The sequence below is a fragment of the Meriones unguiculatus genome, chromosome X (genome assembly GCF_030254825.1).
Source record: "Meriones unguiculatus strain TT.TT164.6M chromosome X, Bangor_MerUng_6.1, whole genome shotgun sequence".
Classification (NCBI taxonomy): Eukaryota; Metazoa; Chordata; class Mammalia; order Rodentia; family Muridae; genus Meriones; species Meriones unguiculatus.
Window position 1 is genome coordinate 94,742,047 of NC_083369.1, and position 18,139 is coordinate 94,760,185.

An 18,139-nucleotide genomic window follows, 5' to 3' on the forward strand; every position below is an offset into this window, starting at 1 on the left:
ATGTATACACAAGGAAACACTTAGAATGGTGACTGGCGTAAAGTAAGCGTTCAGTAAATGCTAGCTCTTGCTTTTATATCGACCTAAATATGCTTTTTCATCCACCAGTTACATTATTGGACATTTTATCAAATCACTGGCCAGTTGGAAGTGGGTTCTATCTGGTGATTCAGAGACTCAAAGTACAGAGCAAGCAGGCTCTCTTAATTCTGTGTTTGTGAGCTCAATATTGGACCCATAGAAAGTGAATCCAAATACCCGACTCCCATCATATCACATGAAAATTTCCAGAAAACCCAATGAAATCTACATTAACATTTTCCCTTTTCTGTCTTGTCATCATAAGTTCTCTTAAACATTTCTGTAAGTATGAATTTTGTATCAAGAATACTTGAAAAGTGGGGGCTTGGGAGGGATTGGACATGCCTGTCTTCCCAATACTCCTACGTAGATCACTTAGACCTAAGAGGTTTTAGGCCAGCCTGGGCAACATGGAAAGACCCTGTCTTGTTTGTTGAAAGAAGAAAAAAAAATGTAATTGGTATTTCTTTTGAAGGGGAAAAAAAAAAAAAACACATGGCAAAAAAAAAGTGTTATTAATAACTGGCCATAGTTTGATGAACTTCTCGCTTTGCTCCTGACTCTAAAAGTCCTTCTATACATTTTGAAGTAACACTTCTGCAGATGTAAAAGGGAAAAGGGTGAATTAGTACTGATGTCTTCTTTCAAGGTTAAACTAATACTAAGCCAAGACTATAACCCAAAACATCTTCACCAAAATTAGAGAGTTGGTAGTTCTCTGAAACTTGTATAAATTTTATTTATTACTGTAAATACTAAAATCACATTGAAAACACCTTAAAATCAAGTTCCAAATCACCTACTAGAGAAAAATCACTATGGCATCCAGTTTCTTTGATTGAACCTGGTTAACAAAAGAGGCAAATGACATGATTTGTGATGAAAGTTACGATTCAAATGCTAAATATTTCCAAGCTTTAATAAAGTATATATCAATTCCAAGTACCAAGCATGATATAAAATTCAAATTCATTGGTTTACTCTTAATAAGCATCAAAATCAAATTCCTTTCATTGAATCCTATCTTACTTGATTTACACAATGCATTCAAAGGTGAGTAATAATTAGGAAAAAGCCATTGAATGCATCATGTATAAAAATGCAATTAACATTTCAAAAACACACTTAAAAGAGAAAATACCTGAAAAGTTAATTCTATTAATAAAATTATTTGAAACAATATCATCCTGCAGATAAAAATACATTTCTTGTATATACATGTAGATTTCTACATGAAAGATAAGGATTCAGCTCCAAATAGAAAAGGGCTGACTCCTGACCCAAGACATCTTAGATTGCCAAACCCATGTGATTACCACTGTGAAGAGGACTGAAAACAGAAGAAGAAAAAGGTTAAGCTAAGGAAGAATAAAAGTTTAGTCACCTACTCTGGAATAGTGGCAGAGTTGGGTGAAAAAGCAGGAGATGAAGGCAGAAATGAGACACAGAAGACAAGGAAGGCCTCAACTCTGACTGGAAAGGGAAACTAAAGGAAAGTTGAGAACAGGTGATATAGTTGCAGTAAGATGCTTACAACCAGAGTCTGGTGGTTATAGTTATAGAAGCTCAATTAGTCATCTTAAAATGGAATCAAACAGAGTCTGGTGGTTATAGGTATAGAAGCTCAATTAATCATCTTAAAATGGAATCAAACATCTAAAATTTCGAGAACCATTATTACATTGTCTAAATAGCTCAACATTATTATCATTTAAAAAAAAACACACACAAAACAAAACAAAACAAAAAGACTGCTCCAGATAACATCAAGTCATCAGAAGACATTTGAGCCAGATTATATTTAAAAAGCTTGAACAGTCCCTGACTGGCTGCAAGAGACAGTGCCGTACTCTAGAAAGAAATCCTATGGAGAGGTACCAGTGCCAGAAATACCACTGGACTCTGGCCAGACCCTGCACTGTGGGACTTCTCAAATGAGAGGATTAGTCAAGCAAAACATCCTACTGTTTTGCTGACAATGATTAAATTGAGATTGTTTAGAACAAGCCCAATTTATGCTGGGGAAGGCAAGACGTAAAAAATAAGATAAAGAAATGTCACCAAAACTTCATGCAAGCTAGAGCATTCAAATTTTTTGTTTCCTAGTTAATGCTGTGTGCAGAAGTATCCTTTAAATGACATTTTCCTAGCAAAAACAAGTTCCCATTTCCTCACATATGAGCATAATTGCATTATTTGGAATCCTTGATCATTATATATCACTGTCTCTTTTTCAAAAGACAAAGTTCTTCCCAGATCCTATACTAAAAAACAACTGAGGTGCTAAATGCTATCACCAGTCATATTAGGAATGTCTGAAGAAACTACCTTAACCTTAAAACAGAAATGTTTTTGGTCAATTTTCAGACATATGTAATTAAAAAACTGACTGGCCCCACCAGGTTAAGATGAAGGGAGGCCCTAAGAACTCTTAGAGGGCTTATACACACACAAGTGAGTGTAGCTTTTATATCCTAGTTTTATTGCTTTTTTTTGGGATATGTTTAACAGCTCCCAAAACATTTCTGTGTAAGGATTCAAAGCAGTCATATTAAAATACAGCTTCAATATAAAGTTTGTCACAGTTTTACAGTATTCAAAAATGACAGGCCTGCCTTAAAAAAAAAATAAAAATAAAAAATAAAAAAGACTATTACACCCAAAACATAAGAAAACAATTAAATAAACAATTTTGGCATTTTCATTACTTTATAGTATAAAACAGAATAGTAAGTCTATGACCGGCAAATGGAGACTGATCTGTTACCTACTTTGAAATGTGTCGCATTTTAAACATACTATACAAGTTCACTATACAAAAGATTGATGGTCTTTTTGATGAAAGAAGTGCACCCTGAAAATTTTTCCCAGATTAGAATATTTAGCTCTTAAGATTAAAATTAAAAAAAAAAAAAAGTCCTTTTCCTTTTTAAAAGTGATGGCTGGATTCAGCCTTTTTGTGTGTGTGTGTTGTTTGTTTCATTTGTCAGCTTTCCTGGTTTAAAAACAATAGTGTCTATGGACGCCCACCAGGGGGCAGTGTAAGATTAGCCATTAAATCACGAACAGCTGCAAATATTGTGCATTCACCTGCAACAGAGAAAAATGGTCATTAGCTAATTCGCAGTACAGGAGAGACGTTAACACAGCGGTGAGGGGAGGGATGATTAAAATCAGTCACGAATTTGAAATAAAAGACTTAAGTATTTTAAACTATTTAAACTAGTCAGATTTTAGGCGACGGAAACTGGTGTGGTATAACATTGTATTTGGGTTGGGTTTTGTTTTTTTTTTTTTTTTTTGTGGGGAAAGAAATCTGGGGCAAGTGTCAAGCTTAAACAGAGAGAAAGACATGCTCTCCGTGCACAGAAAGTGCCGCACTGGGTTAAACTTTAAAAGTCTACAGAAGGCTTAATGTGTTTTGGATTTAACGACAGTTCTCGTTTATAGTCACGCATTGGTGACTCCTTTGCTGATATCCTGCTAAGGCTGCAAGAAAGGCCATATAAAAAATGCTTCCAATATGCAACAGTAACAGGAAGACTGCCCAACAGAACCTTCGGTGACAGTGGAAACGTGTGTGCGCCATGGTTACCAAGCACTACTGTGGCTAAGAAACTCAACATTTTCATTTTATATTGTTTTCAGGTGAAGTTTTGCACTTGGCTAGTGGCAGCGGGACAAGGAAGGTCTATGCCAGCTCCTGAATGTTGTCTGCTTCAAGGAAATGTTTGACTTCTAAGGTTATGCGTTAGGACTGAAGTCAATTAAATACAAAAATAAAGTGTGTTTTGTGTTTGTTTTATTTTTAAAGGAGAAAAAGTTGATTTAAACGTAAGTTGATTTTTCCCCTTTTCTTTCCTTTTTGGTCTCACTAAGTAACCCAGACTGGCTTGGAACTCAAACTCCTCCTGCCTCGGCCTCCATGTACTGAGAGTACAGGTGTACACCACTGAACCACGCTCGGACAATCCTTCTTTCAAAGCTCTTCACAGTAGGAAAGAGGCAAGGAAAACTCTAAACCTATTTTTAGGTTTTTAGATTTGTGGAGGCGTCACTGATACCTCATCCTCTCAATTTCTCTCTCTGCCTCTTCGTTCTTGTATAGATTACAAATATTGAAATATTATAGAACAAAACTGGACCCTTCCCACTAGAACATGTGTTGACCCTACCATGGCTGAAACAGGTGAGGGGACTGAAGCCCTCCTAGGAATTATGGCCTCTGTTAAAGGGCAGACCACAGTGTCCCTGTACAGGTCACTGCCAAGCCTTCGAGCCAAGCACTGGAAAATGAAGGGACAGAACAAAAGGCCAAAGGAAATCCAAAGGTTGTCCGGACAAAGAAAGAACAAGGGAAAAAAAGAAAACACTCCCACAGTGACTTACCAATTTCTTAAAGAACTGAGGGGCTGTGTGTGTGCAAATGTGGGTGCGTGCGTGCCCGAGTGCACAGGCACGTGCATGCACACTTTGTTGACATGTTCGTTGATAAGCAGAAAAAGATGCTTGATCCTAGTAGGATCAAAACATTTCCCTGTTGAATTTTTAAAGTCCAGAAGGTATGCTACATTAAAATATATATATATATATGCCTCGGTGAAGGAATGGTGCAACCATCAAAGTTCTACTAGACTGCTACCTTGAGAATTGTGGGAGCTTTCGATTTTGATTCCTAAGGGCCAATTTTCAGTTGAAGAGAGAGGTCAAAGAATGAAAGCGGGAAAACTATCAGAAGTGAAAGTATTGTAACTAGTAAGCATAGTGTGCTCTACTGCCCAGGGTACTCCTTAGAGACTGAAGCAAGAACTCACCTAGGTATGGTATAGGGGAATAAACAGCTTTAAAAAAAAAAAAAAAAACAAAAAACAAAAAAAAAAAAACCACCTTCTTTTTCCTTAGGATTCTTAAAACTTTTGACACTGTGATACCTAAAAATGTTTCAGAGAACAGCTTTTCCCTTATTCACCATAATTCTGTGTGCAAGATATTCTAAGAAGGATAAAGAGGACATCCCTAGCATTCAAGATAAGCAAATATTCATTTAAATTTTCTCAGTATTAGAAATGAGCAAAATCAAAGAAAAGTTCTCGTTGCTGAGCTGAGTTTTTAGAACACCAAATTTGGCATTGCCAGGAGTCACATACATGTTAAGCGTGGGCTACTCCAGTATCGAGGGAACTCATTTATCTTTCAAGAACACTCTAGTTTCCTTGGAAATGTCCAGTCTCGGAGCTTCATCGTGCACTCAGGGAAAAGGCTCACTTGCACCCACCTGACACTTACATAAGAAGCCCAAAAAGCAGTGATGCCATTTGTATCAGCTTTTATTCTTCACAAAACATTTAGATAGATACACAACTTTTAATAATAGTATTCTATTCATGATAGTACCATGAAGTATGAGAAACCAACATGCATTTCAACTTTGTGATGTACAGAGTGGCAGGTTTTGATGGCAAGGCAGGAATTCACAGCCACGGAAAATTCTATCATCCTAACCTAGGGCTTTGTAGCAATGTGTACTATAAATACAAGCTGCTGGTATTATCAACCAGCTCAGTCCCAATAGTAATTCGCTAACAAAAAAGAAGTCCAGGCAGCAGAGAAATGAACAAAAATGAAGGACCAGTGAGAAAGAAAGAAAGTGACAAGCAGACATTAAGAGAGGGCCATGGCAACAGAGCGCTAGTACTAAGATCGGGGTGCAGAGTAGGGAAGGAAGGAGGAGAGAAAGGAAGGAGAGGGAGCTCGCTCTCAAAGGAAGTTTTATAACATATATGCATTAAGATACCGTCTACTGCTCATGTACCTTGTCGCGGCGGGTTCATCTCTGCAAACCTCTTCAGAATGTTGCTGACCATCATGGGCGCAGCAACAGAAGAGTTCTGCTGTCTGGGAATGTCTGCCTGCTGCGTGGTGCCTGAAGCCATGTCATAAATGATTGGAACTATTATACTAACAGGTTCTTGGGGAGGGACTGATGTTTTCTGAGTCAGTTGAAGCTGTAGACACACAAAGAGAATGAAAAAAAAAAAAAAAAAAAAACAGAAAATCAAATATGTGTTCCAATTTGTGAGAGGCACTATCATTTACTTCTGATTAAAACACAGTAATTACAGCCGGGTGCGGTGGTGCACGCCTGTAATTCCAGCACTCGGGGAGGCAGAGGCAGGCATATCTCTGTGAGTTTGAGGCCAGCCTGGTGTACAAAGTGGGTCTAGGACAGCCAAGGCTATACAGAAAAACCCTGTCTTAGAAAAGAAAAAAAATAACAATTACAAGAAAATTAAATATGATGAAAAAAGTGACAAGCAACTGAGTATTACAATTGTCTCACTACTACCACCTTGAATACATTTCTGCTTTTTGTAAGGGAACTAGGAATACCATGAAGTTTAATGGTAAAGAAATCTGGGCATATATTTAGCAGTAAGAGCTATCTCCACAGTTGCTGTTTTACTCTCATATGGCTTTTTCCTCAGAAACAGCACACGCACACGCACACACATACAGAGAGAGAGAGAGAGAGAGAGAGAGAGAGAGAGAGAGAGAGAGAGAGAGATGATGGTCAGGTGATACTTACAAAAAATAGCATTTTAGATTTCAACACCACAGCTGGTGTCCCAGGAGGTGCAATTGGTGGTGCGCTGGGGGGGATGGTGAGGCAAAACTGAACGTTCCATTTTAGCTGTGTTGCTTGGTCTGGGAACTGTTGTGAAAGAGGGGGGGATGACAAAATCCTGTTAATATTTAATATCATAACTGCATAGTATGAGGAGTTAGAATTTCATCTTACACTCATTCAGACAGAACACACTTTTTTTTTTGAAAGAAATATATGCATGAAATACGTAATTAAAAACTCTGGGGTAAATTTGTGTGCTGTTTTCTCATTGCTGGACACTTCAGTACTCCCAAGGCCAATGGCTGCAGCTGCTACACCGGTTCCGACATCTCCTCTTACTTCACTGCTTTCATAAAGCCAACAAGGTTCAGGGCTTCCTTGTTGCATCTATGAATCCTATGTGGGGGCTTCCTCTTCACATACATGCTTATAGCTCCTTTCAGTCCCACATCTTGATTTGAGGCTCTCATCATGCTCAATGACACTCTGACATATGCTGCTCCCTCCCACAATTAAGGACCAACATATGACACACCTAAGGTTCTTGTTGCCTGGGGTCCATCTTGGTTTCCAAGTCCTGTTTCTAACTGCTTTTATAAAGAAACTAGTGGAACTGTGTTAATGGTTTAAAGGGTAATTTGCTGGAGCTTTTATAAACAGCTATATACTCCTGCAAACTTTCAAAGAGATTTTTCTGACATGTAATGTATAGCCTATCAGATCAAAAGCCTAACGTTAAGATCATGAAAAAGAAGAGCAGACTGTAAGGCAAAGAACCCTGTCTGACTTCAATTTTGCTAAAAGAAAGCAAATTATATATATATACACACACACACACACACACATATATATATATATATATATATATGAATTTAAAAAGACCACTGCCTCCCAATCAGAGGGATCAATATAAGAAATAAATATTAATATAAAAATACTGGGAAGTTTGAGAAACAAAATCAGCTAGTACCAAGGTTGAAACATATAATTTTAAGAACTACCCACAGCATAGAGCTTGAGAGATGACTCAGCAGGTAAGCGTGCATACTGCTTGCTCTTCCAGAGGACCCGAATTCAGTTGCTAACACCCGTGTGGGGTGGCTCACAAGCAACTTAACTCAAACTTAAAGGCTTCTGATGCCCTCTCTTTTGTTCTATGCAGACGGCATACACACATATTCACATACAAAATAAAATGAAAAGGGTTCTTGGGCTAGAGATATTAAGGGAGCTTGTTGCTCTTGTAAAGGACCTGGGTTTACTTCCCAGAACCCATGTCACAAAGCACAAACAGATCCAGGGAATTCAATGATCTCTTTTGGCTTCCATGTGCTCTTACATGTACAAACCTAGACACAGACAAACACACATACATACACATTTGAAATTAAGAGGGGGAGAAAAGGTGCTAGGAAGATGAATTAGTGATTAAAAACACTGGCTCCTCTTCCAGAGGAACTGGCCTTGGCTTACAAATACCTATAACTGTAATCCACAGGAATCTGACAGTTCTTTCTGGCCTCCTAGGATATCAGGCATACATGGTGGCACACAGACATATATGCAGGCAAACATTCCATAAAAGTAAATTTGTAAGGAAAGAAAAACTAAATAATAAAAACAAAGAGTTAAAAATACCAAAGGTTTTAATAGCTATTTATACCAAAGGTATAAAATAGGTAAAACTACCAAAGGTATAAAATGAAGGAGGGAAAAAACAAAGATTGGTAACTGAGCTGCATGTGCTTCTGGGAACAGGAACCAGGGTACCCTCTACAGAGAACTATTTGCCAAGTGACAGCTATGTGTTCTTTGATCCATTAATTCTTCCCAGAAAAGGACATTACAGATAAAGCAACTCCTCTATTTAAAAAGTTTACTATGGCCTTTTTTCATACCAAAGTGTTAGAATCCAACAAAATGATCATCTAGAGAAGACTGTGGGGCTGGGGTTATAGCTCAGCAAGAGGGTACATGAGATCCTGGGTTCAATCAATTCCAGGATAGGAATGGGGATTAGGGAGGAAGAGTAATCGTTTAGCCATTTTCATTCACTAATTTAAAAAATTAAGATTATTAAAAAGGGGAAATAGAAGGACATTTTATGTTCTGAAATGTGGAAAGATCTCCAAGATTTACTCAGTGCACTTAAGTGTGATGTGCTTTCATTTCTGGTAAGAGCTCGAGCTGGATGCACTGGAAATGGTCTTTACTGCGAACACTAGCAAATACTGGCGGTTGCTATGGTTTGAATTGTGTGCCTCTACAAGATATGAAGTCTGCATTCCCAGGATCAGTTCAGTATGACCTCACTTGAAAATAAGGTGTAAAATAAGGTGTAATTTGCAGGTGTAATCAGCAAAGAAGAGGTCAAATTGAGCCCTCATGCTTGTTATCCTTCATAAGAGGGGAAAAAGATACAGGCAGCAGGATACATGGGGATGCAAAAATCAGGGTGATGGGTATATAAGCCAAAGGCTGTTTGTATTACCAAGGCAGACATTAAGACATATTCTCCTGTGGAGTCCTTAAAAAAAAAAAAAAGTATGTTTTTAATGACACCTTGGTTTTGGGACTTCTTTCCAGAGCTAGGACTGAAGAAGCTGCTACTATTTTAACCACTCTGCTAGTAGCAATTTCCTTTACTGGCTCTAGCAAACTAATACAAATGCAGACAAAGCTATACAAAAAACAGCCAGGTTCAGAGGCACATACCTTTAATCCCAGCACTTGGGAGGCAGAGGCAGTTGGATCTCTGAGTTTGAGGCCAGCCTGATCTACAAAGCCAGTCCAGGACAGCCAAAAGCTGTACAGGGAAACCCTGTCTCAAAAAACAAACAAACAAACAAAACAAAAAAAAGAAAGGAAGGAAGGAAGGAAGGAAGGAAGGAAGGAAGGAAGGAAGGAAGGAAGGAAGGAAAGAAAACAGCAGCTCAAACCAAAGCAAGAACAGATACCTAGAGCTCTAAAGATGGCTGCTGCCCAGTCAGCATCTGCTCTGTGTGACTAAGCACTTGAGACTTCATAGCTATTCAGGGACAGAAAGTCTTTGACCAACGAAGGTGGGGAATCAGATTAGAAATAAATAGGGGCCAGAGGAATGCACATCTGTATAAGTTTGAGAACAGCCAGGGCTACATAGTAAGACCCTGTTAAAAATTTTAAATAATAAATTATTTGTTATTCTTATTTAATAATAATCTGTTGTCTTAAAATACAGAGAAAAATGTAACAATGCAAAATAAGTGAGCTAGAATAAACACCGCTCAGCAGCCCTTTCTAACATATCTCATTAGACAAGCTTTTGTTTCTCAGTAACTCACCAATTCCAACTTCATAATATGCACACAGTCACGGAGGATGTGTGTTGGAGCTCCCAACAGCTTGGTGAAGGCTATGAGCGTGTTGGCTTTAAATGGTGGTCCTGCAACCTACAAGGGGGAAGAGAAATCACCTTATTCTTTATTCTACTTGGACTTCTCTGGTTCATGGAGTAAATTAAAGCAGGCATTGGGAAACACATACTCTTGTTTCGAAGAATTTCTCCAAAACTTGAAGCTCATCAGGTTTCCACTGTCCTGCATTTTCAGGTGTCACTTTTAGCTGAAGGGTCTGGTTGGTTTTGGGACTAAGAGCTACTCTGCATTTCAGGGCATCTGTCTTGAACATGATTACGCCAGGTTCATTCGAATTGATCAGCTGCAACTGTAAAACAAGAACACAGCACATCAGCAGGGAAAGACACAAATACTGCTGACAGAATCGTTTCAATAGAAAAACAAGCATGTCGCTTCAGGGGAGACAGATGAGACCCACAGACCCACTGCTAGAGCGACCATGAGGAGAGGAACGAAGGCTACAACACAACTCTCACCTCCAGGCTGAATGCTAATGTATTCAACATACTTAACTATTGGGGAGGGTTAGAGCGAAAGAGAAGACAAAGGGAGTATGAGAAAGTGTATTATGTCCACATATGAAGCTGCTCTTCCAGAGGCCCTAGATTCGATTTCCAGGAGCCACATGGGGATCCCACAACTGTAATTCCAGTTCCATGTACACTGTGTACATGTGGTACACTCATTACACATAAATTAACAGAATACAATTAAAACTAAAGTTAAAAAAGTCAAATGAAACCCACTATTTTATACAATCCAAATATGCCAATATCTTAAAATATTTTTACATTCAAGATCTGACTAAGAAGATTGTGAAATGGTTTTCAGGCGACTGTACAGTAGCTATTACAGACTTACAAACATAACCAGTTCAGCTACTTCATTAACACATACAGATACTGATAATGATGGTAACTATATACAAAGAATGCATTGCATACCAATGTGTTACCCTGAGGTCTTTGCAGGGAGCACCTCAATTGGCCACAAGTGCCAGCAGTCAGGCAGATGCACCATCTACATTGGAGCACATCCCAGCAAACCTAGCAAGGAGACCTGAGGACTCATGCTCTCAATGACGACCTAGTTCTTAAAGTTACCATCATAAGATTATTCAGATGTTTTATTTTTTAAACAAGTTTAATTTCTCATTATTTTTTTTAAATGAGTTCTACGCTTGTAACCGATTGACACTGATTTTGATGAAGACTCAGCTTCAAAATCAGTCTGTCTACAGAAGCACTCGAGAGAGCAAACAGTCATTTGTATGTGCAAGGTCAGACCCTGTGTCCACTGGTTCTGTGCAACATGGTGACCTGTCCCCAGGTCCAGGTTAACCACGTTATCTAGAAAAACACAGCATAGGAAACTGTACAACCCTCTAACCTAAGGACAGAAAACAATGGTGTCCATTTTTAATGCTGGGTAAAGAAAGGAAGTGTAATTCCAATAAGATGGTTAAGAAGGTGACCTTCACAAAGATCTTATTCTGCCTTTGACAATGACCAAAGATGCATAATACTCATACCGTTTCCTGTTGGATAATTCGTTGAAGGTGTCGCCTCATGATGACAGATCCAAGGAATCTCTCAAGTGGGGAACAAAGGTAACTACCTGCCAGGCCAGGCACAAGGCCTGGCGTTGGAGAGGGCAGCAGTAAGATGTTCAAGGCACTGTGAGTGAGGATGGTGGGGATGGATGCTGCCCAGGAGCGCTGAGGTAGTTTTCGAGGTGGAGGCATGTTGGTTGGCATTGTCTGGGAACCTTTTGGGAAGGAAAGCAGGTAACTTCATTTGCAAATCCCATTATTGCCTGCTTTGTCTTCATCATGGATGGTGGCTAGCTAACGGAGACTCTTTTAATTATTCCTTGCTATCAGTTTTCAGATAACAAAATCAACTGCCATATCCAGGCCCTCTACAATGTGACCCTGTAGGAACACTTTTGTTTTTCCCAAGACAGGATTTCTCTGTGTAGCCTTGGCTGTCCTAGAACTCACTCTGTAGACCAGGCTGGCTTCACAGAGAACCACCCGTCTCTGCCTCCCTGAGTGCAGGGATTAAAGGCATGAGTCACCTTGCCCGGCTATGTTGGTTAATTTAATGTATCTTTTATGATTCGGTATTGTAGGCCAAAGTTAGCAGTCATGTCAGAAGTTCTGGGACTCGCTTCCTAAGGCGTCTAAAGGGCGCAACCCTTTTTCTGATTACATTTTTCCTGACTTTGCCAATGAATCTGAGAACTTATTTACAAAGGAAAAAAGTCCACAGTTTGGAAATTCTCATTAAGAAACACGGTGTGATTTTCAAATATGAGGGCAAAATGATTTATCTCTCATGCATTGGAAGACCATAATGCTGACAACACTCACTTGTGCCAGCTCTAGGGGAATGAGAAGCATCTGGAACAGGAGAATGGAGAGATGGGTTGGCTGGTGACATTCCAGGCAAACGGGTTGCTGGTGAGGGTCCAGACACTTGAGGAGACCCAGGCCAGTTTCCTGCTCGTCCACTTGGTGACACCATAGTGTACGGAGAACTAGGGTCAAGGGTTCCTGGAAAAAGAAAACAAAGCAAAGAGATGACTCTCAATACCTGTATTTTAATGTCCTCAAAGTATGTGACAACAGTCATAGCCTTAAATAGTGAGGTATTTTAGTTGTTTTCTTTCACTAAAATTTGACAGTTCTTAACACATTATACCTAAGTCTCTAATTTGTGGAGTTTCTGTACTTGCTTTTTTGGTTGTTTTTTGAGACAGGGTTTCCTTGTATAGCCCTGGATGTCCTAGAGCAGGCTGACATTGAACTCACAAAGATCCACCTGCCTCTGCTTCCTCAGTGTCAGGCTTAAGGGTGTGCGCCAACATGCCCTGCTTGTGAGAGTTTGTGTGCTTTTGAACTTGATTAAAGAGTTAAAAGAAATGAAAAGACTAAGAAAGGGTAAATTTACCTCCAGACAAGCTTCCAAACATGTAAAGAATACATCACCCTCTACTGAAAGGAAGACCAGCCCTGACAAACTATTTCCATTCTACTGAGAAAAGGATGAGGGAGGAAAACAAGACATTTTTAAAAAATCAATGAAGGACACACTGACTAAGAAACAGAAGGGAGAAACAACTTTTGAAGGCAGTGGCTTCCTTAACAATTTGATATATTTTAAACTTTGTCATGAAGATACCTTTAACGTACCAGTCACATCCCTTTGTCACCGAATAACACACTGAGAAAATATTTCTACTATTTTAGTGAATAAATGGCCCTGACTTATAAAAAAAGAAGTCTTACAAGTAAGGAAAAGAAAGCACAAGAAAGACAAATGATCATTCTAAAAAAAAAAAAAAGTTTGAATTCAGTAGGTGAAATTTCGTTACTAATCAAGAAACACATATCCAATAGTAAAGCAATGACCAAGTCAGTTTTAGAAAATCCTAACACCTCATTTTGGTAATGCTGAAGGACAACATTCCCCCGTGATGCTACAGAAAATTGGTACAGCCATTCAGGCGAGCAATTTGCCCTATAATGCAAAAACTTTAGAATTTCGGAAATGTGGTGTGACCTCAATGACATCTTTAGGAACTTACCTATGAAGATCATGATGGATGTTAGCACATATGGTACCATTTTTAATTGTGAAAAAAATAGAAACATGCAAAACAGATATATGATTAAGTTACAGTATACTCAGACAAGGGGTGCTATGAAGCCATGTAGTATGGTAACAAAGTTGTCACTGACAACATGTTCAAAAACAATAGTGTTGGTGAAAAGTAAAGTAGTACCTGAACGCAGCTGAAAGGCTGAAGAAGTCCTTCATGTTGTGGTGTGGCATGGTGTGAACACTGGACAATGTGCCTAATAGGCTGCCATGTGCTCTGGGCCGTAGAGAGATATGTATATGCTTGTGTGTGTGTGTGTAAAACAGGTCTGCAAGAATATATCAGAGCCTTTCTGGCGGTGACGACCTCCCTATGCGAAAAATGCCTCTCGCAAAGGATCTCCTTCATACCTCCTCCAGAAGAGGGGAAGAGGAAACACAAGAAAAAGCGCCTGGTGCAGAGCCCCAGTTCCTACGTTATGGATGTGAAATGCCCAGGAGGCTATAAAACCACCACGGTTTTTAGCCATGCACAAACGGTAGTATTGTGTGTTGGTTGCTCCACTGTTCTTTGTCAGCCTAATGGTGAAAAAGCAAGGCTGACAGAAGGATGCTCCTTCAGGAGGAAGCAGCACTGAATGCACCTGATACAGGATGAATGGGAGCCATCCCAATAAACATATTTTGGATATGTTTTTTTTAAAAAGAAAAAGAATATATGAGAAGTCAAGGGATGGAGAGATGGCTCAGTGGTTAAGATCCTTAAAAAGGATCCAAAGTTTGGTTCCCAGCAACGGCATGGTGGCTCACAACCATCTGTAATTCAGATTCCAGGAGAGCTGATGCCCTTTTCTGACCTCTAGGCAGGGGCACCAGGAATGCACAGGGTACATATTCATACATGAGGATAAACATCCATACACATAAAATAAAAATAAATACATCTTAAAGAATATACCAGAAATCGGTAACGCAACATGCCTCTACAAAGAGATGTGAGGTGGCTGGTGAAATGAAAAGGAAACATTTGAGTCAGGTGTCATTTCTCATACTTGTAATCTCAGCACTTAGGCAGGAGTATTGCTGTGACTTAAGAGGCCAGCCTGGGCTATACAGTGAGATCTTGTCTGAAAAACATAAATGACAACAAATGGGGATATTTCACTGACTAACTCTATCTAATCCTTATTTGAATCCATTCAAAATGTTTTTCTTTTTCCATTGAAAGTTCAAGTTTCATAACAATTCATATGGTAAGGTACCCAGGTCTGGGGAGGTATCTGATGGGGAGAGCAAGCTCAGAAAGATGTAGGAAGGCCAGCAAGCAAGCAGCAGTGACAGGAAGGACAAGTAGAGCAAGGAAATAGGGGAAGACAGCCACAGACCCAACTGGCCACTGCCTCTGTGTAGGAAAACTATTAAAAAAAAAAAAGTCTTCCCTTTTTGTTCAACTCATATCTTCGCTATTTCTCAATAAATAAATAAATACTAATTTTTCAATAAGAAATTTGATTTAGCAAAAATCACTTTCACATCAAGCTCTCAACGCTATAGCGATTTCCATGTAGGGACTCACCATGTGGACTAGCAAAACTGGCCCCTGGTCCTATTGAGATTCCATGCGAGGATGGGGGAGGAGTTGGAACAAATGACGCCGGTGATGGGGCTCTCAAAGCCCCACTGGGGGAGCTGGCGGCATGCAGATTTCCTAATAAAGAAAAATAATTACAGATGATCTCGCAGGACACATATTCTGTCCTGTCCAAGGACCACAAGTTAAAAAAAAAAAAAAAAAAAAACTCCCTAGAGACTAAAAAGATAAGCAGAATAGGTGCCATAGATAGCATGAAGAAAAATTGGAAGGACTTCACTATTGCAAAAAATAAAATAAAATAAAAATAAAAAGTTCAAATCCATGGAACCATGTTGTAATTCTTATACTCACTAACTGAGAAGAATCTGTGTCCAATACACTTTTTAGTCATGTACTTAGACAACAAATCGGTGAGATTATAAACTTCTTGCCAAGCACTGTTCTAGGCACGGAGGACATAGTTAACATGAGAGACCATTTCTGCCCTCGTGGAGCATGCATTCTAGTAAAATGAGCACAATAAACCTATATAAGACAATGACAAGTGCTGGGGAGAAAACCACTGAAAAGAAAAAGGGCACTTCCTTGTTGGGGAAGAGGGAAGACTCTAAAGGGACACGTAAATCAGACAAAAAGGACATGCAGGACATAGCACAGGGAATCAGATAAACCGGGCAAACAGAAGCGCTAATCCAAGGCTCCAGAGAAGGGGCAGTTAGTGTGACGAGGAGGAGGCCTGGGGGCTGGAAAAGAATGAACAAGGGTAACAGGAGAGGAGATGACAGAGTGTGGAGGTGAATTCCAGACCACATGCGGACTTGTAGGCCACTCTAAGGATGTCTAATTTGCCCCCCGAATGGTGTGTGGCAACTAGAGTCTGGAACAGAAGCCACTGACCAACTTCTGTCCTACAAGGATCACTCTAGTGGCTGGTACGAGCTGCAAGCATGACTAAAGGTTGGTTGAGGTAACCTTTACTTTAGGTTTTAAAACAAGGTGCTCGAACTTAGGTTTTAAAACAAAGAACAGGATCAGGACTCAAGACTGGGCAACCAGGAATTTAGTTTCAGCCATGGCAAGCTTTGGCAAGCCACTAGCTATTAAGGGGAAGTGCTGATTTCAACAATTAGAAAAAAAGGCTGCAGTTCCAGTACAAAGTCTAAAATACATGGAAAAGCTGGAAGACAGGAACTTTAAAGCCATGGGACTGACTTTAACTTTGAAAGTTTTGAAAGGGGGAGCTATGGGTTATCAAAACTATAAATAAACTCAGCATATAAATACTTGCTATATTATCATTCAGTATTAGCAGGTTTCAAACTCTTCATACTATAATATAGGATAATTTCATTTCGTATGCTCTTTAATACGTACGCAATCTTATACTCAAGAAATATGTCAACCAAGTTGAGTAACCTTTATGCGTTATATTTACCTATTTAGCTGTATGATCTGACAAGTGACTTAACTTCTCCAATGCCTCGGTTTTTCTCCATAAAATGGGAATAATAATAGGACCTATGCCATAAGTTTGCTGTGAGGATTAAATGAGTAGAGTGCTTAGAATAGGGCTTGGCAGAGTCATAGCAAGCACTATATGTCTGTTATAATCACTCAAAATTCATTTTTCCCCTTCCTATTATACAACAGTCTCCACTCTTCCTAAGAGACACACCCCTGGGTGCTGGGTCTCTCTCTGCCTATATCCTCCCCAGCTGTGCCTTCGCCCCTGGTATTCACAGGAGCTAAGCTCTCCCACCCACTTTGGCTTTCATGAACCTCGGGGTGACAACCTCCAAATGTTCAACTTGTGGTCCGAGAAGCTCCAATAAGCTGCAGGCTTCCACAGAGCCAACTGTCTCCTGCATACCTCCATGTGGAAATCTCTGGGACTTTTGCAACCATGAAGTTCAGAGAACTTTCCTCTGTACCTCTGAAATCCAGCTTCCCTGTTCTGAAAACCAAGCCCCTTTCTGGCCCTAGTAAAGTCCAAATATGGATAGCTGATCCAGTAAGGACCAAAATCTTGATAAGTGCCCTGTGTCATTCTGGGCACTGAGCAGAGTGCACTATGAGACCTCATGTTCCCTACACAGGGTGTGGTCTGCCTGGAATACCCACCCATTCTGTGTCCTTGCATCTGGCCTGCTTCAAGCCATCCTTCAGGGCTCATCTTGACCACTGTCAAAGGTAAAGGATGCAGGCAAAGAAGCATCTCTAGGGCAGAAATGGCCAGTTCTCTACCAAACTATCTTTCAAAATGGCCCCTTAGTAAATTTCAGTACACATGTCATTACAGGTGCAGACTGTTTGGGAGTCTAAACAGAGGAACCACACAGACACATAGCCTCCAAAAACCAAGAAATTTAGACATTTGTCGTAAAAACAAAGATCTGGCTGCCTCCTTTCTTCCTCCAGGAACCGACTTTAAAAACAAAAGCAATAAACTCTTAATAAACGGAAGCGCAATCTGAGTGGCTGTGGCAGAGGCACGGAGCAAAGGAAGAAGGGGGGAAGATCAGGTAGGCAAAGTGTTCTACGCTGTTCTCGCTTACAAACGGAGTGGATGGGGTAAACAAGCCAGATCCCTTCATCTCGCAGATTAATGGGTTCTGCAGGCTCGTGCACATTTCTCTGTGTGCACACTTGTACATACATCTCTATTAAGGGATTTTGGAGGAGTAATTTATAAAGAAAAAAAAAACCCACATGCTACCAACTCTGCCTTACAAGGTGAAAATTTAAAAGTAAACGTGTTTGCTGAATTTATTACTAAAAAATTTAAGGTTTGGGCTGCTTTACTGGTAAAGCATCTGCCTGGCATGTGTGAGGT

General features: G+C 39.7%; 1 protein-coding gene and 1 pseudogene across 2 annotated transcripts in view; one reads left to right on the forward strand and one right to left on the reverse strand.

Moving 5' to 3' along the window:
* Positions 1-795: 795 nt before the first annotated feature.
* The window catches only part of Med14 (mediator complex subunit 14), an 87,187-nt gene continuing 69,843 nt past the window's right edge, over positions 796-18,139 (reverse strand). Inside the window, exons 24-31 of one of the 2 annotated variants that reach the window (XM_021660896.2) lie at positions 15,289-15,420; positions 12,482-12,664; positions 11,639-11,874; positions 10,235-10,414; positions 10,033-10,140; positions 6,668-6,793; positions 5,894-6,086; positions 796-3,171 (exon numbers count right to left, since the gene is read on the reverse strand). In XM_021660896.2, coding sequence (XP_021516571.1) covers positions 3,098-3,171; positions 5,894-6,086; positions 6,668-6,793; positions 10,033-10,140; positions 10,235-10,414; positions 11,639-11,874; positions 12,482-12,664; positions 15,289-15,420 — 1,232 coding nt within the window. In that variant the 3' untranslated portion in view covers positions 796-3,097. The remainder of the gene's footprint in view (positions 3,172-5,893; positions 6,087-6,667; positions 6,794-10,032; positions 10,141-10,234; positions 10,415-11,638; positions 11,875-12,481; positions 12,665-15,288; positions 15,421-18,139) is intronic. The other variant, XM_021660899.2, reaches the window with a different exon arrangement.
* LOC110563722 (small ribosomal subunit protein eS27-like) lies at positions 14,095-14,350 on the forward strand (annotated as a pseudogene).